At 41.9% G+C, this 24,019-nt stretch overlaps 1 protein-coding gene across 1 annotated transcript; it reads left to right on the forward strand.

The window, feature by feature from the left end:
* The first annotated feature begins 475 nt into the window (after nt 1-475).
* LOC133129728 (coiled-coil domain-containing protein 39-like) lies at nt 476-20,860 on the forward strand. The gene is made up of 20 exons (XM_061243997.1): nt 476-565; nt 793-912; nt 2,133-2,279; nt 2,934-3,092; nt 3,525-3,617; nt 4,083-4,211; nt 4,314-4,505; nt 5,222-5,325; nt 8,242-8,374; nt 8,647-8,841; nt 10,431-10,595; nt 10,841-10,978; nt 13,689-13,897; nt 16,026-16,149; nt 16,618-16,777; nt 17,189-17,295; nt 17,763-17,903; nt 18,750-18,934; nt 19,897-19,989; nt 20,662-20,860. The coding sequence occupies exons 1-20, from the start codon at nt 476-478 to the stop codon at nt 20,858-20,860; spliced, it is 2,883 nt and encodes a 960-aa protein (XP_061099981.1).
* The last annotated feature ends 3,159 nt before the right edge of the window (nt 20,861-24,019 follow it).

The raw sequence follows: 24,019 nt of genomic DNA on the forward strand, positions 1-24,019 counted from the left end.
AGTTAACCTCAGTCTTTTATTTGTTCCTCTTCTTTTGTGATTGCTTGCAAGTGAAATAAGGACAATAAGAACATGGCAATTTTATTATTCATGCCATTGCAAAGCTATTTCTGGCCTAATGTGGTTTAAGGTAAATACATTTAAAGATGAAAAGGACCTTATTAAGAAATATTAACAGCTTGATAACATTATTCGATGGCAATTTGGGTTGGAAAAAACCCCGCACAGGGCTAGCCTACTCCAGGACTAAGTTTGGGAACCACTGAGTTAAATTAACGCTTCAGTACTGCCCTCCAATGGAGAATATAGGCTAGTAGATTTCCTACATCCGGGCAGACCGTTGCTATGGTTGTTTTTAGAAAACAAAGTGGAGAGGCATCTTTCTTGGATAACTTGTGTCTAGTTTATCAGCAGTTTTGCTTGCAGTATTTGACGAGATACTCTATATTTACGGTTGCATTTAGCAGGAAAGACAATGTCAGGCGCGGTTTTATACGAGATAGGTTGGAATGACGGCTTTGCTATTCCTGTTGCAAATGCAGAAAATAAAGCGTTGCAGGAAGAGGTGAGTGTCATTGTGACTACGCTTGAAAACCGATTCACCAAACGTCTCGTTGCTATTTTGCTATTTAACTATAACATCAGAACATTTATGGGGAAAATATTGGGCTGTAGTCTATTTATTGCCTAATGTGTATCTTTGGAATAGTACTGCATATTATGTAATTAAAATGTGGTTTCCCTTTTTTGTTAACTAATAAAATGTTTTGTCGTTGATTTTTCATTATACAGATTGTGAAGAAACAAAAAGAAAATTCAATTTTGGAAGCCAAAATCAGTGAGCATAAAGACAAAATCCAAGCATTATCTGACCATCTCAAAAATGTCAGACAGGAGCTCTCACACACCCAGGTACATTGTTTTGTATTTACCGTTGTATTTGGAGGGACAGGGTCTGAGATACATTATGATTCTGCACTATGAGTGGCCCACAATTTCCTCGTGCTATTTTAAGATCATTGGAGAGTTTGGGCTTTATTGGCACCTGTTTTTTATGGTCAGTGGGGAAAAATGGTTCCCCTGCCATCCTACAGATGATTACATGGGGCCTGCTCCACTGCTGCTGGAGGTCTGATGGGGAAGAGAGTTCTGTAATGGAGGAAGGCCGTTACGTCCATCCTATTTTCCCACTACAGTGTTCACCTAACACATTGGTGTATACTTATTTTGTTTACCCACTGTTATTTGGGGCTGTTTTACAATGCCCCAGTCTTTAAATGGACTGGAGACCCCCCATTAGGGAAGCCTACCCCTACCCATAAATATATTGAGCATATTGAACATGCCAGAGGAGTGGAGGACATTCCATTCTGTCAAATTGAATAAACTACCCTGTAATACACTAACATTTAAGCTGCCAATAAAATACAGCCAGCCTCTGCAAGTGGAGGAAATACCTTTTTGGACTTCTGAGGAATTGCAGCAATAAACACCCTCAAACCACTACACTGTGTATCCCTCCCCTTTCTCTGTGAACATGCTGACGGTGAAACGCCATTGGCTGTGGCGATTAGAAAACATTTTCAACCAATTTGCTTGAATTATTGTAAAGTTGTACAATGTTTTGGTACAGAGTATCTGTCCGTCAACTGCATATTTTGAAATCCGAATTTCTTCTATAAACACTATAAAGGACAGGCAGAGAGCCTTTTTCAATGATATGAAGGGATTGTAACAATGTTTTAACAGAAAAATATTACCTATTGTATCTTTAAACCTCTGGTTTAAAGACCTATGCCACGGAACTGAACTACATGAAAAGCTACATTAACTCACATATTTAGATAGCTGTTCCAGTCATGATGAACTTCTGTGGTCTAGAAAATAGGGGCCAGTTTCACGGACAAACATTAAGCTTAGTCCTGAACTAACTTCAATTTTGTAGGGAAAACCTCCATTCTAAATAGGATTTAGTCTAGGACTACCGCTAATCTGTGTCTGTGAATCTGGGCCTAGAGGTTTTAGCTGAGCGTGCTGCAGTTGACCCCCATTGCTTAAGCTCTCTCCGTGCCTGTGTTAATGTGTTGTCTGTGTGCGTGCGTGTGTTTCCTGTGTGTGTGTCTACTCTGCAGGCCCTCTGCAGAGCGGTGGAGAAGGAGACGGTGTCTGAGACTCATTTCAAGGCCCTGGCAGAAAGAGAAATGGGACGTCTGAGACAGGAGATCAGTCAGCTGGAGAACGAGCTGGGCGCCCTACGGGAAAGAAGAAACATGCAGGAGGTGAATTTAAGCATAATACAAGAACAAATAATTTGTTATGTAGCTGACGCATTTATCGTTAGGGGCCTTGCTCAAGGGCCCAACAGCTGTGCAGTTGTATCGTGGCTACACTGGGGGTTTGAACCACCAACCATCCAGGTTCCAGTCATGTACCTTAGCCACTAGGGTAGAGACTGCCCTACATGTTTGTTGTGCAGCACATGCAAACTGCATCCTTATGGCTCAATTGGGATGAAGAGGACTAAGAATACATAGGTCTGCTTTTGCATGTTTACATGTTGTTCACCAATGACCGGGTATGGTTCACTGTGAGTCGTGCAGCTTAGCTGAAGAGGTAAACAGTTGCTTGGCAGTTGTAAGAGCGGTTCTTTGGCAGTCGGGGGGTCGCCGGTTCGATCCCCTGCCCTGGTTGTGTTGAAGTGACCCTGAGCAAGACACCTAACCCCCGAATGTTCCCAACGAGCTGATTGATACCTTCCATGGCAGCCTTTCACCGTTGGTGTGTGTGTGTGTGTGTGTGTGTGTGTGTGTGTGTGTGTGTGAACGAGAGCCATTGATTTTAAAACACTTTTGATAAATGTGCTATATAAATGCAGTCCAGTTTTAAATGTAGCTTTTACAACAACATTTCTCTCTTGTGGCTTTTTCTCACAGAATAACATCTTCAAAGCGACTCAGAAGCTTGAAGAGCTCAAGGGCCAGCTAAAGTGGGATCAGAAGACGCTCGATATATGGCTGGAGGAATCGGCACAAAAAGACCAAGACACCATGGCCATACTCAAATATGCCCAGCAAGACGAGGCCAGGATAAACGTTAGTGGCTTGTGACCTGTGACTTTAAGTTTATTTATCATAAAAAGGGGGTTGTCACTGCTAACCTGTTCAGAATTATTTTGAAACTTGTCCCCTGTAATGAAAGCCAACAACTCACTACTCATATGCCACAATGGCAGGGCTACACATGAGAGATGAACCTGAAACCCTTGCATGATACCATTACATTACATTACATTACTGGCATTTGGCAGACGCTCTTAGACAGGAGACAATCCTCCCCTGGAGCAATGCAGGGTTAAGGGCCTTGCTCGAGGGCCCAACAGCTGTGCGGATCTTATTGTGACTACACCGGGATTTGAACCTCTGACCTTGCGTGTCCCAGTCATTTACCTTAACCACTACGCTACAGGCCGCCCAGCACCTTTGTCACTGTATGCACTGAATGCTGTTTCTCACTGGGTGCTGCAGATGCTGACCCTGCGTGTGGAGAAGCTGACTCTGGAGGCCAACCAAAAGCGCAAGGTCCTGGACAACGAACGGACCGAGACCATGACCGCACAGGTTAAGTAACAATGTCCGGTCTGCATGATCTACCACTGCGCCGTAGTTTGCCTAATTTTGGTCTGGAGCTAGCTGACGGTAAGTGGGCTACATTAGCTCAAGAAGTTAGAGCGGTCGTTGGCTAGTCAGAAGGATGTGTCGCCAGGCCCTGGAGACCGTCAGAGGGTGTGTCGCCCTGGACGCCCAGCGACAAAAGACCTGGGTGTGTCGAAGTGTCCCTGAGTAAAACACCTAACCCCCAATTGCACATAACAAGCTGGTTGGTGCCTTGCATGGCAGCTAGTCGCCATTGGCATGTGAGTGTGTGTGTGTGAATGAGAGGCATTAAAGTGCTTTGGATAAATCACTTTAAACATCTCCAATGTCTAGCAGCCACCTGGGTGGTGCAGGTGGATGCTTGACACTGGCAATTGATTTAATGTGCTGCCAGTGTGTGTTTATTCATGACGCATGTTTTGGAGACAGATTGCTCTGGATAAGACGGCCGAGAGCTTGCGTCAAGCCCACGAGGAGAGGCAGGAGCTCATTCGCCAGTGGGGGAACACCATCGAGCAAATGAGGAAGCGGGACCAGGAGCTACAGCAGTGCGCACTGGTAACCAGCAGAGGGCGCTAGGCAGCCTGTTATCGCAGACAAAACACACCGTATGCACCCATACAAAAGGGGCAATATAATAATCCACGTCCCCCCTTCCAGCTACTTTCCCAGATGAAGCAGGAGGTTCGGGAGAGGCAGGACCGGATTAAGGAGAAGAAGACCTTCCTGGAAAGCCAGGAGGAAAACAACAAGGAGTACGAGAGGAAGATCACGGCCGCGGACCGTCTGGCCGCGAAACTGAGGGGCGAGCTCCAGGAACTGGAGGCCAGCCGCACACGACTGCAGGATGAGGTTGGCCAGCATGGCAGCAGCAGATCACATGCTATCAGTGTCTCTCAGAGATATCTCTGAAAAAGAATTACCTGGCTTATCACATATCCTCCTAAGGCTATTTCTGTCCCCTGCAGGGGACCCGTGTCTCTGGTCTTAATGTCAATAACCATATATTCAACTATGCTGAAACCTACACTACATGGGACATTAAAGAAACATTTCTGAAAATGTTTTCAATGCAACATGTTTTTGCCATCCAAGACAATGTGGAAAGTCTTATGTGAAAACACTTAATTAATCTATTTTATTTTGCTGGATTTCAGGAGGATATAGACTATTGAAATAAAAATATAGAATTTTTGAAGGAGGACTGCTGTACAGAAGATTCTCTGTTTCTTTGTAAACAAATTATGCTCTGAGAACCAAGGCTCTGAATTTGGTTTTGAGGGTTGCTATAACAATCCAAATGCAAAAACGTTTTGAGCCAATTCACATTTTACTCGATGCAGCTTGGTGGACTGAATGAAAACTTGGTGGTATACTAGCCCGTTTATAGTCACTGGCATGGCTCAGATTGCTATCCATTAGGAGTGCTGTTCCCATCTCTGTAATGACACAGAAGCCCTTCAGGACCAGCATAATGTAGTTATCAAAATAAATATTCAAAATAATTATAGTTCTCATAAATATTCTCTATCCCCACTTGAAATTCACATTCCTTCTAATTTGTACAGTTGGAAACCTTGAGACGCAACGTGGACCAGACAAACATGGCTGTAGAGGCTAGGAGAGCCCAGCTTGCCGGCCTGAAAAAAGAAATTCAGGACAAAAATAACAAGTAAGTAGGAGCTCTTGTGTTTGAAGTCAGTATTGACATGGATCGCAGAGCTCATAGCTGCCCCTTAACAATGCCACTTGTATGGCCAAACAAGACAGACAAATGAGTTCAGCAAGACTATGTGTATTCGGATGCAGAACAATTTATTGAATTCGCGTCATCATGGGCTACCAGACTTAAACTGAATTAGCAATGCCTATTTGCAAATGACATTTCTTTCTGAGCATGATGTTACAATGATCCCATTTGTAAATAAACCAAGATATTTTATTAAACAGAAACACTACTTTTCTTCAAGTGAGATTCTGAGGCCACACACACAGTTCTTCAGATTTGGATTTATCGCGTCATCCATCCGTAAGACCATGACAGTTATCTTAGGTCAGTGTGTCTATTAAATTACAGCCTGGACTTCTTCCAATGTTTCATTCTTAGAAAATAGATATGTCACACAATTGAAGCTCATATTACATATTCAGTGAGGAAACACTCATATTAAAGCCCATACATTTTCCTTTGTTCATAATGCATGTTAAAATGGAGACTTAGGACCATTGGTCTCATGTGTCTTGCGACTCTCTCATGGGGTGTGCCCAGTGGCATCACCAGCATCGGGCTTCTGGGGTTCAGCTGGGAACTGTTTTTGACTAGAATGTTCTCACTGTGTGCAGAGTTGTTTGCTAACTTCCAGACTGACTGATACAAACATAAGCACCGATTTCGTCCACACTCCTGTGATTGACATTGCAGAAAGCCAATGAGAGTGTAACTGTGGGTGGGCTGTCTGAGACTACTCCAGCCTTGTAACGTTTCTCCCGGTTTCTCCGCGATTCAAGCCATTGAACTGTTCAATGCTTCAAGCAGACTCAACTCCGGATGTTATGCTGCGTTCCATTTACCATCGGAGGTCAGAATTTCTCAGTTGAAATGTCCAACTTCCGACCTGTAAGCGTTCCGGGTGTACGACACCAACTTAAACAAAAAACATGACTGACCATGAAAAATAGTGGCGCTTCTGAACCACTGCTCTGGATTGTGTAAGCACTAAATAGCAATATCAATTTACCTACTACATTAACTAGATATGCCTAGATTAGTTTGATGGGCAATCTATGATATTTTGTGAGATTATATAGCCTACATTCTATGGTTGTTAAAACATTTGGTTGTCCACCCACTAGGTGGCTGTGTATGCACCCATTGCATTATGTAATGCAGACATCCCAACGTATTTCCCCTCCTTAAAACCTTCATCTGGAACTTCCTTTTACACGTTTTTCATATTCACGAATCTATCTTACGAATGATGTTGTTTGTAAGAATTAAAGGAATATTTCTGTTATTTGGTGTATGGATAGATTTCATACATATATATATGATACTTTTGGAGTTGGGAACATAACTTGGAGAAAAGTGAGATGAACGAAAGTGAATATAAATAAGTCTTTCAATCCAATCTACTGTCGTCATCAGGCTCATTGTTTATTACATTTATACATAGAGACCAATAAACATTACAGCTTAACCTGTAGGCCTAAAGATCAAATGCATTCCCAGCTCAGCCCGAAATAACTTTGACTCTGCCTCAAATGTATTCAAACCTTAATGACACCCCTTGGTGAGCCTGAAAATAGTTTCAAAGCTTAACCTTTCCTCATCTGAGCTATGTATAGAGGATGGAATGATCAAAACAATATAGCGGAAATGTAACCTAGTCAGTAGTCCCTTCTGATCAGTGCAATGGCAATGGATTGAAGGAAGTGAGCATGCTAATTGTGGGTATGGCCTCGGTTTGTAGCTTCTAGATCCTGGGTATGATTCCTGTGAGTTCGTAGTGAGGTTCGGGTGTTGTCACCCACTGAGAAGTTACCTATTATGAGGAATAGAGCAGGGTCTTTGTGTACTGAGTTTCCCGAAGGATGTTGTAGCGGTAAGAGTGTCCTGAAGTCTCCCTTCAACACATTTCCTCATTTTAGGTGCTGGCTCTCGATTTAATATACATTCAGGATTAGCATTTTGGTTCAGAGTTTAGTTTAGAATACATAATATGCACTGGTGCTTTAGTACTGCCAAATATACTGTATACTTGCTGGTCTATGAATGTTAGAGTTAGAATTACTTTATTTTTCATGATTATGGAAAACATTAGATTTATCTTCCTGGTGCAGTACCACATACTTGTATCAGGCTTGTAGAACACTAGACCCAGATGCGAGACCAAGGCATAGCTTTTAGAAAACCAGCAAACGGAATCAGCAAGGATAAGGCAGTTTGTAGTAGTGTCCAAGCAATGGGTCAATACACCAGCAAACAGGAACAATGAGGATAATCCAAAACGGGGTCGTGATCACAGGCGAAGGGTCGATAACAGACAGGCAAAGCAGACAAAAATAGAATCCTAAAACAAAAGTCGAAAAGCCAAACGGGTTGATAAACTACAGTTCCAAATAAGACTGAGGGGAAAAGCAAAATGTGGAAGTCATCAGATAATACCGCTGGAAGGTACGTTTGAAACACATAATCTGGCAACGTACTGAACAAACAAAGGGGTTTATGTAAGACACATAACAAGAAGGAATGGTAATCAGGTGTGGGGAAACAATCAGGAAGTGAAAAGGCAGGTGAAACGAATAACAACAAATGAACTAACTGACAGGTTGACTTCGGTTAGCACGGAGGGTAAAACACAGAAATGCGATGCACATAGACAAAAAACTAAACAGCGGAAACACGAAACCTGACAACTCAACATTATTACTTGTATAAATCAGGCAAATGCACTTCAATGTTCTCCTACGTTGTCTGTCTGGTTAAATTGGAGTGTAGTATGCAATGAGGCTAAACACTAATTGTCCAGTGTGGAGGGCAGTGGGTAATGACATTAAGGTGGAGAGTAATATTGTGTGTTCTGTGCAGAGTTAAGCATGCCAGGCTTCACAACACCGCTCTGGAGGAGAAACTGGAGCGTGTGACGGAGTCAGCGGTCAGCATGGAGGAGAAGTCCGCGGAGTTGGAGCAGATGTTGAGGGAGGAGGAGCAGACTGAAAGAGTAAGTACGGTCATCCTGGGTTATCCCTCTGAGATGGGGGTGGAATGATATGCTCTTCTGTTAAAATGTGTGAAAATATTTTTCACCATTTCCAGTGTGTATTAAGCACAATAATATTACAATCACAATAAGATTCATATGTACAGTATGAAAGTATATGTACAGTAAGAGTATCTTCTGTAGTAAGAATATAATCGGTTTTGACTCGATGAGAAGATGTAAACCTTTAACTGTTATCCTGCTTTTCATGTTGTGTCGTGTTTGCTTCCCAGGAGATTGATTCCCAGCTGAGTGAGAATCAGAAAGTGCTCGCTCGGCGACGGCAGGAGCTACAGGTGCTCCAGTCCAAGGAGAAGACCCTATTGGCTGAGATTTCCGGGAGTCGCGCCACCCTCTCCAACCTCAACAGCCGGTTGGACAAAATGGAGCGCAGCTCTCTAAGACAGCAGGAGATGATTTACAATAAGGCAAGGGATCTGCCCATATCCAGTAACCTTCATCTGAAAAAGATGACCCTGTATTTAGTAGCCTCTTTAAAAACATTATCATCTCCTCAGTGACCTCTTTACAGGTATTACACCCTGACCAGTGACATCCTTAGACAGGCCAGCCCCTTCTCAGGAACCTGCTTTATTGGATCATTCCAGTGGCCATAACGGAACTAGGCATGTTGACTAAACAGTATCAGGCACATACATACATTGTAACCTTATATATTTAGGATGAGCATGTTTATGACAATATTATACCTGCCATGAGTCAATGCCTGACTATGGCTGCCCACTGCTCCTAAGCAATTTGAATGGGTCAAATACAGAGGGCACATTTTGTTGCCTTAGCAGGCAATGACAATCACAAATAAATGAATAAATAAATAAAGGATGTTATTTTACTTTTGCAATGCATTCCCAGTAAGCACTTAAGAACTTTGCAGTCAGTCCCAGCTGTCAGTTAGCCAGCACCTGACAGCTGATACCAGCTGAACTGCCTCCACTCAGACTGCTGTGGGGCCAATTTGTAAATGTCAGTGGCAACACCTAATGGACACCGTTTACTGACAGCCCAGCAAACGTACAGGTCAGCTTTGATATTTAACAAAGACATACAGTGACTTAAAGTAAATGTAAAACAAACTCACCCCCTAAATACCTACAGTAATTATGAAGGACCACTGATGTAAAAGATGTCACTGATGTCAAAATTTTAATGATCTTCATTAAAAATCTCAAGGCAATAAAGTTATGTTTGGCAGTATGGCTCTGTTCTGGAAGTCCTCCCAACTGGCCATACAAGCGTGATAGGTCAGGCGGGCAGCAGCAAACCACCCAGAACGGTAAACACAGAACAGATCTGGCCGCAACAGGATAGATTTATTTGTACAGGATAGGTTGACAGCATACTGTAACTTTGGATGTGGGAGGAAACCCGAGTACCCGGCAGAAACCCACGCAGACATGGGGAGGATATGCAAACTCCACAAGGCCCAGATCGGATTCGAACCTTCTTGCGAGAGAGCTATCCATTGCACCGCTCTGCAGCCCAAAAATGTACTGTAATAAATACATGAGGTAGAGGGGTTTTAGACTAGTAGTCTACAGTGAGCATAAATACAGGAGGAAGGTTTAGCATGACAGCATGCTGCAGCTTTCATGCAGGAAGAAGAGCCAATTAGTAAGGGGAAGCCGTTTAAACCGGCTGCCCTGACATGTGAATGCACTGTGATGAGCGAACATCACTAATCAGCTGAACCATCAGCTGATTCAGCAGGAGACTGGCTTGTCTCTCATGGCCTGCCTGCCTGCATGATGCTCTACATGTAACACGAATCTATGATGCTGGTTTTCAGTACAGCGACCTTCAACAGACTGGTTGTATAATTGGCCTGGCTTAAATACCCTTGGCCTTGATGCACATGTCCATCTTATCTGTGAGGTCCCATCTCTTTCTGACAGGATCACATACAGTAGGTTTTGTTTATCAACATTATATACATGCTTAACTATGCGTACAGAACAAACCTGAACCCATCATATATGAATCGTTGCGTGTTTGACAGGAGTTCCAGATTCAGCTTCTGGAGAGAAAGCTGTCCAGGATGAGGGGGGAGGCGAACACAGAGGAGGAACAGGCCCTGAAGAAGAAGGAGGCCGAACTGGCCGCTGCCCTGGAAGAGGAGAAGAAAACCGCCAAAATGCTGGCGCTGCAACTGAAAAAGCTTCAGGTGCTCCACAGTGCGCTTTGTTAGTTGTCAGAGCTAGCCTGAATTTTTTTTTACATTAAAAATAGCCAAAAAGGTACAACCTTAAGTTGTATAGACAGAAATTGGTGAGTATAATACTGAAGACTGGCTGTGGTCTTGTTTTTTTGTTGTCTACATTGTTGTCCTGGCTGTCCTATGAGAGACACTTTGCACTCATTTGTCCGTTTGCTTTTCCCATGTTAAAGCAGCCTTCCTCTTGGTTTCAGGATGAGATTTACTGCGCAAAGAAAGAGACGGAGAAGACTGGGGCTCAGAAGAGAGACCTGACGGTGAAGATTGAGGAGCTGAACCTCTTCAATGACATCTCTGACAAGGAACTAAAGAAACTGCGTTTCAAAAAGGAGGTGAGGAGGAGAAAGAAGAAGGAAGTGGATAGAAATGTCCTCCCCATTCTGCTCTCAAAGATCCCTAGGGCACTACAAATTAAAACCCAGGGAAAACATTTGGTTCTGGACACCAAGTGTATACAAACCGGCCCTGTAAAGCCTGTTGACTGCATGTGTGCTTGTTAGAGGCTCAGGTTAATCTTCAAATATGCTTAAATTCGTGCCAAGCCAAAATTCCTGACACATTGCAATGCCAACAGTTTGTTCTGTTCTCTGTGACAATACCAGTGCATTTAGTCAAGTGATTGGTATGCTCACCTGCTGGTATGCCAACATCAAACCTGTTGCTTGGAAAACCGATCCATTGGTGTCAGACCTGGGTTACATATATGTAATTGTTTTGGATTCAAATACTTTTTTCATTTTACATTATACATTTTAGTCATTTGGCAGACGCTTTTAATCCAAAGCGATTTACAAGTACATCCTCTTCCACAGGTTAAAGCATCAAACTAGCCATAACTAGTAAAATACACAAGGGCAAAAAGACAACAGTCATAAGTGCAATTGTATGATATATCTATATACACACAGTACTGTGCAAAAGTTTTAGGCAGGTGTGAAAAAATGCTGTAAAATAAGAATGCTTTCAAAAATAGAAATGTTAATCGTATATTTTTATCAATTAACAAAATGCATGAACAGAAGTGAATAAACAGAAGAAAAATCTAAATCAAATCAATATTTGGTGTGACCACCCTTTGTCTTCAAAACAGCATAAATTTTTCTAGGTTTACTTGCACACAATTTTTGAAGGAACTCGGCAGGTAGGTTGTTCCAAACATCTTGGAGAACAAGCCACAGTTCTTCTGTGGATTTAGGCAGCCTCAAATGCTTCTGTCTCTTCATGTAATCCCAGACAGACTCGATGATGTTGATATCAGGGCTCTGTGGGGGCTATACCATCACTTCCAGGACGAGTTCTTCTTTACGTTTACGAGTCGCTTGGCCTTATTTCCACATCGGAGGTATGGCTTTTTGGCCGCAATTCTTCCATGAAGACCACTTCTGACCAGAGTTCTTCACACAATAGATGAGTGTACCTGGGTCCCACTGGTTTCTGCCAATTCTGAGCTGATGGCACTGCTGGACATCTTCCGATTGAGAAGGGAAGTAAGCATGATGTGTCTTTCATCTGCTGCATAAGTTTCCTTGGCTGACCACTGCATCTACGGTCCTCAACGTTGCCCGTTTCAATATGTTTCTTCAACAGAGCTTGGACAGCACATCTAGAAACCCCTGTCTGCCTTGAAATTTCTGCCTGGGAGAGACCTTGCTGATGCAGTATAACTACCTTGTGTCTTGTTGCTGTGCTCAGTCTTGCCATGGTGTAAGACTTCTGACATTAAACTGTCTTCAGTAACCTCACCTTGGAAGCAGAGTTTGGCTGTTCCTCACCCAGTTTTAACCCTCCTACACAGCTGTTTCTGTTTCAGTTAATGATTTTGTTTCAATCTACATTTTAAATTGATGATCATTAGCTCCTGTTTGGTATAACTGATTAATCACACACCTGACTATATGCCTACAGAATCTCTGACTTTGTGCAAGTGTACCTAGAAGAATTGATGCTGGTTTGAAGGCAAAGTGTGGTCACACCAAATATTGATTTGATTTAGATTTTTCTTCTGTTCACTCACTTTGCATTTTGTCAATTGATAGAAATAAACTATTAACATTTCTATTTTTGAAAGTATTCTTCTTTTTTTTTAAAGATATTTTTTAGGCCTTTTTCAGCTTTATTAGACTGTATAGTATAGAGAGACAGGAAGAATGGGAGTGAGAGAGGGAAAGACATGCGAGATATGCGATATATATATATATATATATATATATATATATATATATATATATAATTTTTTTAAGATTGATTTATTTATTTATTGGGTTAGACAAGAGGGATATCAGAAGGGGGGGAGGAAATCTGGAGGGAGGACTAAGGTATAGTTTGAAAAGGTGTGTTTTTAGTCTGCGTCGAAATATGGGGAGGGATTCTGCTGTCCTGACAGTGGTAGGCAGGTCATTCCACCACTGAGGAACCAGAACGGAAAACAGGTGTGAATGTGCAGCTTGACTGCCAGGTGCTCGTAGTGAGTGAACCACAAGGTGACCAAAGCTGGTAGACCAGAGTGGTCTTGCTGGGGAGTAGGAAGCGATTAAACATTGTATGTAAAGTGGGGCAGTCCTCTTAGCAGCCTGAAATGCCGGCACTAGGGCCTTGAAGCGGATGCGTGCGGCAATAGGAAGCCAGTGGAGGCCAATGAGGAGCGGGATGACATGAGCCAACCAGGGCTGACTAGTGGCTGGGTGGCTTTCTCGTTCAGGAGATGACGGATACGGCGTGTATTGTAGAGGAAGGACCTGCACGTTCTGGCAGTGGAGGATACATGTGGAGAGGTGGTTATCAAGAGTCACCCCAAGATTCTTGGCTGTATGGGAGGATGATGGAAGGTTCATTTTTTGTGCTCGATTGACCTTGCCTGGAGCAATTTGGTGCAAGAGGACCAGAAGGCGGGGTTTGCACTTTTCGAGAGCATTTCATAGTTTCCAATATACCAGTCAAGCTCTGTAAAATGTAAATAAGTATTTGAATCCAAAACGATTATGCATTTGACCCAGGTCTGATAGGTGTGTTCGGACTTTAACTGCACCTGTTGTACTTTGGAAGGACACCATGGTGGAAAACAACATTGTGAAACTGGAGGTGAAGCACATGCGGGACCTGCTGTACAACAAGGCGGACGGCGTCCTCTCCCTGGAGAAGCAGCAGCAGCGGCTCCAGGCAGCCATGAGGGAGCGAGAGGTGGAGATTAACATCCACCGGGAGATGCTTCAGAAGCAGATGAAAACTGCTGACCAGGAACGTCAAAAACTCAGGTAAGCTGGGGAGCCATTCAGGACTCCAGTCACCTGCATCGATGATAAATATTTGCTGAATTCAGTGCTTGGTTGAGAGTTTTTTTTGTGGTGGGATGAATACTTATACCCATATCAAGTGATCAAATGTTTTAAAAATGGTAAGGTAAAACAATTTGATGACCATTCATTTTAAACGACATGTTGCTTGTAATATATAGTCTGATGGAGCATTGTGCTCTGTTATATTACAGATAGTAACAGTAAAAACTGCACATTTTGATTGGCTGAGACACATTCCATACATTGCTGATATACAGTACAACAGCACTTGGAACTCATCATCAGGAACTCAATTGAAAGGTCACCCGGATCGGTCATTTGCTAGCTACATCTTAACTTCAACAAAGTGGCTCCATTTGATAAAATTACGTGTCATCTATTCCACCAAATTATTTAAGGATAATATTTGGACCACAATTATGATATTGAGCCTGCTGTTCCTATCTAGTCACTGTGTTTTTTCGGAGAGATACAGCAACATAACAAACTGCAACCAGTCTAGCACTCCAACCTTAGTCACACCCAACAAGTTCATGTTATGTTTCTGTGTTCTGTCTGTTAGTTTATCATTGTTTATTATCGTTATTCTTGTAATTTATTATTTTTCAAATTCATGTCTGGTGTTCTGTCTTTGCACCCGCCTTCCCCTGTGATGTCTGAGTCTGAATGTTTACGAGCCCAGTCACTCCCCTGTCTGCGTGCCCCACTATTTGGGTGTTTATGGTAGTTCCGGGGTTCAACCTTCCTTCCAATCTTGCATTCCTTACTTCCTGCTTTCTCTCCATTTCATGTTTGTACACAGCACTAATCCCATACTAACCCATACTAATCCCTATACTAATCCCAACTAACATAGAATTTGTGCAGTACTAATTATACTAACACACTAATATGTTTGTCAAACTAACAAACTAACATTAACTAGTTTGGGGTATTTGTAATTTAAATCACTTAACCTGATTCTCTGCAATTGTCTACTCCATAGTCCGGAGCCGTTTGTATTACATGTGTGTCTTTGTGAATCCAGTCCGCGTTTTCGTTTCCCCCTCGTTATTGTGCTATTACCCTTTCATGTGTCTCACCTGATGTTCTGTTGTTAGACCGTCCTCACTCCCATGCCCCGCCTAGTTTGCCTCATTCCCCTATGTATTTATACCTGTCCATTTCAGTTGCACCTTGCTAGTTCGTCTTGTCCTGTTTTTGAGTCCTTGTTTGTTTTCCTGAGCCTTGTTTGTTTTCCCGAGCTGTGTTTGTTTGCCCTTGCCCTGTTTCTTGTTGGATTTCCTGTGTTTGACCCCTGCCTGCTTTTTGGACTCTTCTGTTGGATCAACCTCTGTACTTTTGCCTGTGGTCTGACCCCCTGGTTTTTGATCTTTTGCCTGTTTGTGACTACGCTCTATCTGCCCCTTCACCTGCTAGTAAACCTGCCATTTTCCACACCCCTGTGTCTGCTTCTGGTTCCTCTGTCCTCCCCGCCGTGACAGATTGAGTTTCAATAACCCCTGCCCTGCACTCCTACTTTAACAACTGTACAGTCAATGGAAACAAACAGTTAAATGTATAGCTATAACAACCAACAGTGATACTATCTCAGTCGCGTTAACATGGTGACAGGAGGTTTGCCACCAGTCCCATATACAGTAATAGCCTTTGGAATCATCCCTTGCGTAAATGTTGCGTTCCTTATTCAATCAATATAGTATGTGATTTGTACCATACACACACAAAGTCTTTAACAGTAGTCAGAACAATCATGAATAGACCCAATTCAGTTTCACATGAAATAGAAATCACTGGGAGCAGACAATGCTGAAAGCACTGCTCTCGTGTGTGTCTATCACTGTTGTGATTATCTTCGGCCTCGTGCCTATGGTCAAAATACAGCCTTGATAACAGCACTACCTATTGTGTGATATTGCTTCAATAATACATATTTGTAGTCTAATTGAGTACGGTTCATCTCTTCTGGACACATTAGTCATGTACTGCACAAGTCTGGTAAACAGTTTTACTGTGTATCTTATGGTTATATGTGGGTATTTATATCTGAGTGAAACTTTTGCTCTTTTTATGCTTTCATAATTAGCATTGAGGTGCATGAACGACTCTCCAAAATTGACAAGATGAGGAAGAAGTATGAGATCCTCACAATATCCATGGCAGCCCCAGAAGGAGAGGAGGAGAAATCCCCAGCTTATTACGTCATCAAAGTGAGCCTTGTTGAAATGTTACGTGTTCGAAACTGCTTACTTGGCATACTACCGTACTATATCTAAATGAAAATCAGCCAGAAATTTAGTATGAGTAGTATGCTTGTATGCGGTTTCGATAGTTTTGGTTTCCACAGTGAGATAACCCCAAAACATCCTGCAATCTCACTGGTTCCTACTAAATTTAAACAGCATTGATTTATTTCCTGATGCACCACCACATAATTTAGTTTAAATCACTGCCTCCAGTTGGAGGCCCATCAAGGCTGACCACTGGGTTGTTAGCAAAGCACATTCACATAAATGTGTGGTTTTATCACACATTCAGATGTAATACCATGACAAGTGAATCTAATTCTCTATTTCATGCCAGTCCAAAAATGACCAAATGCACTGTACAGGAGGAAAATGTACCCAAATGTACATTTTGGCATATTTAAACCTAAACATTTGGCTATGTATTACCAGGCTGCGCAGGAGAAGGAAGAGCTACAGCGTAAAGGGGATGACTTGGATGATAAAATCCGACGGACAGAGAAAGAAATCCAGGCTCTGGAAAACACCCTTCACGTGGTTAGGAGTCAAAACACTGTGTACCGCAAGGCCTTCAGCAAGGTCACAGAGTCGAGTACGTTGCAATTCAGACGCTTCTTGTGTTTGTGAACTAAAGCTGTTGCCATTTTGCATCTGAAATAGGATATCCACAGCTTTCATTGAACAATGCCTCCCACATCATAAGAGTTTTTTGTGTGGTTGTGCTTGAAGGCAGCAAAATTCCCCATTGTGTTGCTTCCGCATTCAATGTTCATCAGAGTTCAGGATCACAATTGTACTCTCTAGATTTAAAAATATATCCTGAAAGTACAATGATGTTTTCTTTGGGCACTAATAAGTACTTTTTACAGGTACATGCAAAAAAGGTATAAATTAATTATGGATTGCTGGATTTTACTTTGTATTGGATTATTTGGATTGTATGTGTTTTCCTTTTTCATACTTTTTTGTGTGTGGGAATGCTTCAACCTTGTCTCTTCTGCAGGTGAGGAATATCAAGAAAAGATGAAACTCGAGGACCAAAAGAGGGCTGTAGATGAACTGTACCTCTATAAGAGGAGGCACATCAGAGAACTTCAGGAAGATATTCAGGTATACCTGATTCAACCGTCCATTTCATCAATGACTTTTAAAAATATAATAAAAATGCATTATTCTAAATACATAAATGCATTTACACAGGAACTCACATGCTCACATGCCAACAAACCTGGTCAAATTAAGAGCAGTGGTGTAGTGTGCTACCATTGTGGAGTGGTACCATTTTAGTCAACTTTACAAATAGATTTTGATGCGTATTTCAACTTCAGTGCGCAACAATATTCTAAACAGCATCAGATTAACTCCACTTAATGAGAGAAATAGACATACGGACAGACTAATTAGGTGTATAGGCATCCTGTTGTATTTCTTCTAGACTTTATTATATGCAGCAACTGACCAGTTAGTCAATTTGGCAGAGTTTGTGGTCTGCAAATCATTTGTAGACAGTAACCAACTTTTTGTGTATATCACTACTGTGATCAAATGAGGAAACCTGGTTTACTTTACACTTCCAGGGAATGAACAGTACCCTTGAAGACCTGCAGCAGGAGGAAGCAGTGTACCTCAGGAAAACAGATGAAGCTGAGTCACAGATCTTATCTCTGAACAAGGAACTGGGCTCACAGAAAGAGAAGCTGGACAGGGTTACCAAACAGGTCTGAAAAACCAGAAGCAAAAAGGCTTGTCAAGCAGGTTTAGAAAAACACTGACCTTTCTTTTCCCTACTGACTTGCATTGTATGGAGATTGTGGGTGAGGTTTAGGAATGACACAAATTCAAGCACCGTAAATCTGGTAGATAGACACTCAAGAGTGTTAGATGTAACTACCTTTTTGATTAAAAAAAACATTATTGAAGTAGAATAGAGACTCTCAAACTCACCAGCAGCTTTAGTATCCAGCTGGTAGTTAGTAGCTAGTGGCTACAAATCTGCATTTAAATGCAAAATTATTGGGACAGTGACACAATTCTTACTATTTTGGCTTTGTACTCCAGTCGAATGAATTGAAATAAAAAAAAAAGAAAAACATGAATATCATGTTAAAGTGCAGACAGTGTCAGCTTTAATCTGGGGGTATTTGCATTTCTATCAGGTGATCCATGTCGGAATTACTTTATACATAGTCCCCCATTTTAGGACAATTGGCTACTCAGCTGGCCAACCAGCTGTGTGTCTTTGCATCATTAGGGCATGTATAAGGAAGCTAATAAAATGTCTACAGTTGATTCTAGGTGTGGAATTTGGCAAGCTCCATATTCATTTTATTTCTTGTTGTTTTTTTAAGTCCAATGTGCTGGAGCGCAGAGGCAAAATAACAGAAATTGTACCACTGTCCAAGTACTTATGAACTGCACTCTAACAGTGAAAAATACCCAATCCTTAGCACAACATAACAAGATAAATTAAATTAACTGCTGGGAAACTATTGGAACTATGGTTGATTCATTACTCTGCAATATTTCTGTAATTTGTGCTGTTGTGACCTCTTCTTCCATTACAGTGCTCAAAGCTGACCAGGGAGATCCGGTCTGCCAAACAGACCAAAGATAAGACGTGGGAAGAGTATGACATAGACCTCCGTGAGCTGAAGGAGTTCAACAAGACTGTCAACAAGGTGCTGCTGGAAGCTATGGAGGAGAGCTCTGACCTGAGGTCAGCGCTGCAGATCTACTTTCAGGAGGTACAGTTCCAGTGATGAAATTCCAGCAAAATACCACATTTTGATCCACAGGCTGATCAGATAAACTGCACAAAAATGTGGTTACTATTATGTTTATCAGGTAATAAAAATTTCAATTTCAAAACCAAAGTTTCAAATAGTGTCATTGGAAATTGAGGAAATGCTACATGCTAATGACATTGAATGTATACTATACCTTGGTCTGATTTATGTGTTTATGCCTCTTTGCTTGTGGGTGAGTGAGTGGAGTGAGTGAGTGAGTGAGTGAGTGAGTGAGTGAGTGAGTGAGTGAGTGAGTGAGTGAGAGTGAGTGAGTGTGTGAGTGTGTGAGTGAGTGTGTGAGTGAGTGAGTGAGTGAGTGTGTGTGAGTGAGTGTGTGAGTGAGTGAGTGAGTGAGTGTGTGAGTGAGAGTGAGTGTGTGAGTGAGTGAGTGTGAGTGAGTGAGTGAGTGAGTGTGAGTGTGTGAGTGTGTGTGTGTGTGTGTGTGTGAGTGAGTGAGTGAGTGTGTGAGTGAGTGAGTGTGTGAGTGAGTGAGTATGTGAGTGAGTGTGTGAGTGAGAGTGAGTGGAGTGGGTGGAGTGGGTGGAGTGGGTGGAATTTGTTTGTTTGCTTGTTTTAAAAAGTATTTTTTGTAGGCCAATCTGCCCCTGCCTACATCAGCCAGCAGACGCAGCTCAAAGACTGTTTCGGCTCGCAGCTCTGTCCGGTAAGGACAACAGTCTGAAATCCAGCCTGAACTCTCACTAGCATATTGAGACATATTTCCTATCCTTTTTGTCCTTATACATATGTTTTAATCAGTTCATATACTTACCAACAAACTTGTGATTTGTGTTAGTACAAACTTTTCCTATGGTGATATGGTGGCTAAATTTGGCCCCCTGTGACCCCCGTCTGTGCCCACTTCTATACCTCTGGCTTGTGTTTGTATCAGGTCAGCCAACTCGTCGTCTAGCAGTAGCCCGAGAGCCAGCCTACCCATGCAAACAGTTGTGTCCATACCAGACTGCAGGCAGAGCTCAAAGTCTGCTTCAGCTCGCAGCTCCATTTCTTCTGCCAGGTAAGCAGTAAAGACAAACTCCATACTATTTTTCCCAATTAACCTCTGCCATGACCACACCCCATAGGGAGATGTCAAAGGTTCCAAGAACCTGTGAAGCAATCTCATTGGACAATGTTAATTTGCAGTGAAGACAGTATTGTTTGGACAGTTCCGAATGACTAATATGATGAAGTTAAAGTATCTCTCGGTAACAGTGTCAGAGTTAGCTGGACTATTGTGAATACATGTAGCCTATACTCAGTCATGGACACTTTGTATAATATGTTTTTATTTACTGAATATGTATTCGCTAGCAAGATAGCTAGCTAGACTATTGTGACACACCTTTCCCCTAGATAGATTTGGGTATCTGTGTGACTTTGATGTCTCAGGATAGCAGCATTCTTTCTTTTGAATGTTCTATTGTCACCCGACGTAGACTGTGGTTGTTGTCCTTAGCAACAAGTATAAACACACACCAGTCGCCCAGCGACATCCATTGCACATTGTCAGTCGTCAGTTGTGGTCTTCACCGAATTGTGAATTGGCACTGAATTGTCCCTTAGTACCCAAGCAGTTTTCCTAATTCCATGCCTACTTTTATTTGCCTCAGGCAAGCAGGCAGGTGTAACCCTTGAACCCCAGTGGGTTAGAGCTGTGACCTGTTAGCGATGTCCGTCCTCTGATCAGGTTGTCCGGTTGTTCCTACAGCGGTGGCCCAGGAGCCTCCGGTCTGCAGTCTCCCCACGTGCCCACAGTGGACCTGGGGCTGCAGCTGGCCGTGACGAGCCCGCCCCTGGATGGCACCTCCCTGCGGGACTCAAGACGCGGAAGCTCCACTTCCAGCAGCAGCAGCCGCAGCCAGAGGTCTCAACGCAAAAGCCCATAGCCCTGGTGTTGAGTACGAAGCTGGCCTCAACTGGCCAACCTGCTACCAGCTGCTTCAAAACCTAGCTTGAGCTGTTTCTTTCAGCAGGGTAGAACTTCCCCTTCCCACCTAGTGTGGCTAAGATACTACTCATTTGTCAAACGATGTAAAACCTGGTGTTAAAATCAATTCGTTGATCTAATAAGGGGAGGGTCAGGAAGGAACGTGAACAAGGATGGAAGTTTAAATGGATGGAAATTTTGCAGGTTTTTGTTTTAGCCCAGCACTAAGACAACTGATTCTACTTAAATTCTGGATTGAAGACCATGACCAGTTCATTAATTTTTTCTTTTTTGTTAAAGTTTAATGTTATATACACTCACTGAGCACTTTTAGGTATACCTGTATACCAGCTTGTTAGTGCAAATATTTAATTAGCCAATCATGTGGCAGCAACTAAATGCATAAAAGAATGCAGACAAGGTCAAGAGGTTCAGCAGTTTTTCTGACCAAATGTCAGAATAGGGAAGAAATGTGATCCAATTGACTTTGACCGTGGACTGATTATTGGTGCCAGGCAGGTTGGTTTTAATATCTCAGAAACTGCTGATCTCCAGATAATATTCTCCTTATTAAATAGAGCGGCAAAAGCTAAATATAAGAAAACTATGTATCGTTGAAGTCTGGGTTCAAAGTATGTGTTTCATGTTTTAAATACATAGAGCTATATGCTAAATATGATGGGATTTCAATTCGTAAAAATTCGTTCTTTAATCGCCCATAATGCTTTCCCTTTCATAATGACAAAGTGTCCACAATTGGACTATCCTAATGCCACGACAGTTGCACGGCTTAAAGTTCTCAGGAACGGTGCCGGATTTCCGCCGTATTTCCACAAAATAATATTCTTATTAAAAAAGACAGAGAAAACACAGCAACCACTCCTAGGCCAAGTCAAGCTAATGCATAACTTTGCAACCTTTCCGCTAAAACTATGCTATAAACAGAAGGAATTGAATTCCTTGTAATATATCAACATGATAACATATCTTATTGTGTAACATGCAACAAAAGGTCTTAAAACGTAAATGTGAGTGAGTCTTCGTGCTCTGCACGAAATTCAAAGTATTCGCTGAACCATGGAAGCGAAGTTCAAACTCAGGAAGACACAAGCGTAATTGAGAGGGGAGTGAAAAATAAATGGAGATGGGCTTGGGTTGAAGAAAATAGTGGAGACGGGCAACCGCGTAACACTTGGTGCAGAAACTGCGTGAAGCTGATTGTTGTTTCTACACTGTGTGTGACAGAACTTATATACGATAGTAACGGAAGAAGGTCCTGCTTCGGTATGAAGCTAATGCTGCTCACCGTGCTGCAGTGCGCGCACTTGAACACACCACCACACTGACGGGAGCGACAGTGATTGATGCAACGTCTACCGCTAGACCGTGTGTGCGCCCACAGAATCCCTGTGTGCACGTTCATTGCGCAGCACAACCTCTCATTCATTAACAATGATATGGCCACACCCTCCTCTGGAGACCAGTACATGAAACCAACTTCCTTGTCTTAAACAAACAGAAGCTTTGCATTTGTCAATTTATATAAAAACTGTCTGAGGACCATTTAGAATACACAAGCCAGCTATGTAAATACCCATGGTTCAAGCAATGTTTATCTGACTGAGAAATGAATGCTTTCCTTCAATGCTGATGAGGCTACAAGCCTGAACATGGATGGAATACTTAATGTCCTAGTTCGCTATTATGATGATAATATTTATTTTTAATTCTTTCCAATGCTATACCATTTTCGCAGACCTGATTGAACACCTCTCAACATGCTTTTTCCCCAGCAACATCTTCTTGGGCACACCCAATCCCCCTAAATGGTTCTGGTTTGACAGAATATTGGGAAATGATCACTCCCTACATTTAAATCCTCCCAAAGCTCCCAAACACACCAACCAGGTATAGAGCTAGATGCTTCCCCTTGTGTGTCACTTTATGTTTGTTTCACCTGAGTCATGATATCTGATCTCCATCTGCATACCTGCTCATCATTTGTCTGTGTATTTATCCCTGCCCTTTTCTGTTCTGTTAGTTTTCCCCATTCTCTTGTTTGTGCAACATCCGGTTTAAGATGTATTCAGTTTTGTCGAAATACAGAAACTGAAGTTTCTTGGTTGTACAAATACAGAGACAGTGTCATCTCTGCACATCCCTAATATGTATATATTACACAGGCCTTATGTATGTTATGAATATTTTTTTATGGATATAGTTTCCATTGCATTGATTAACATGTAATTTAACTTATATATGTTTAATACATAGAACAACATGTATTATGTGCATACAGCTTGGATTGCACTGATTAAAACTATATAATTTAACCAAAATCTTCAAAATATTTAGATGTTTGTGAAATTCTGGGGATTGTAGGGATTAACATAATGTGATTTCATTTGGATTTGTTTAATACGTAAATGATCACTGTAGATGGGATATGGGAGGGTGGTTAATGATACAAAGCTTGTGGAGTTAGTTCAAGCAGACAACGCGAGAGAAAAACTCTTGTTCGACTGGATTTTCATGGTAATGTGATAGCTCTGAGAAAGCCTGAGACAGGTACACTGGAAGTCTGAAAGAATCAGACATCTTTTGATGTTTTGGCCTTTTTGTGGGTGTATGTTCATTGTGAGTTATGCAATACAATTATTCATTGAATTTTGGAAAAGCTTTCTCGCAAAGGGTGTACTGATGTTCCAACATTAATTTGTATCTGCGGGAAAAGGTTATGTATTGATGAAACGTATGGTTTGTTGAATTAAATTAATACGAAACTCATACATATTGCATGTTTCATCCTTCTATATAGGGTTATCCTATAAAGAATGTAAATAAATAAATGTTGATAAGAATGTAATTATTAGACCACAATTGTGATATTTTACCAAGATATATTTAATGCTGAATTCACAAAACAACACTATCTGTGCCAAAATGTACTATTTAAATCTGCATGAGTAAGTATATTGGGAATTTTACCGTGCCTAAACTAGCACTGTCACCACCACTAGTTGGACAGTGCTATAGATGGAATGAATTCTGCATGACATGGCCACACCCTCCTCTGGAGACCAGTACATGAAACCAACTTCCTTGTCTTAAACAAACA

This window comes from Conger conger, chromosome 5 (genome assembly GCF_963514075.1).
Source record: "Conger conger chromosome 5, fConCon1.1, whole genome shotgun sequence".
Taxonomy (NCBI): domain Eukaryota; kingdom Metazoa; phylum Chordata; class Actinopteri; order Anguilliformes; family Congridae; genus Conger; species Conger conger.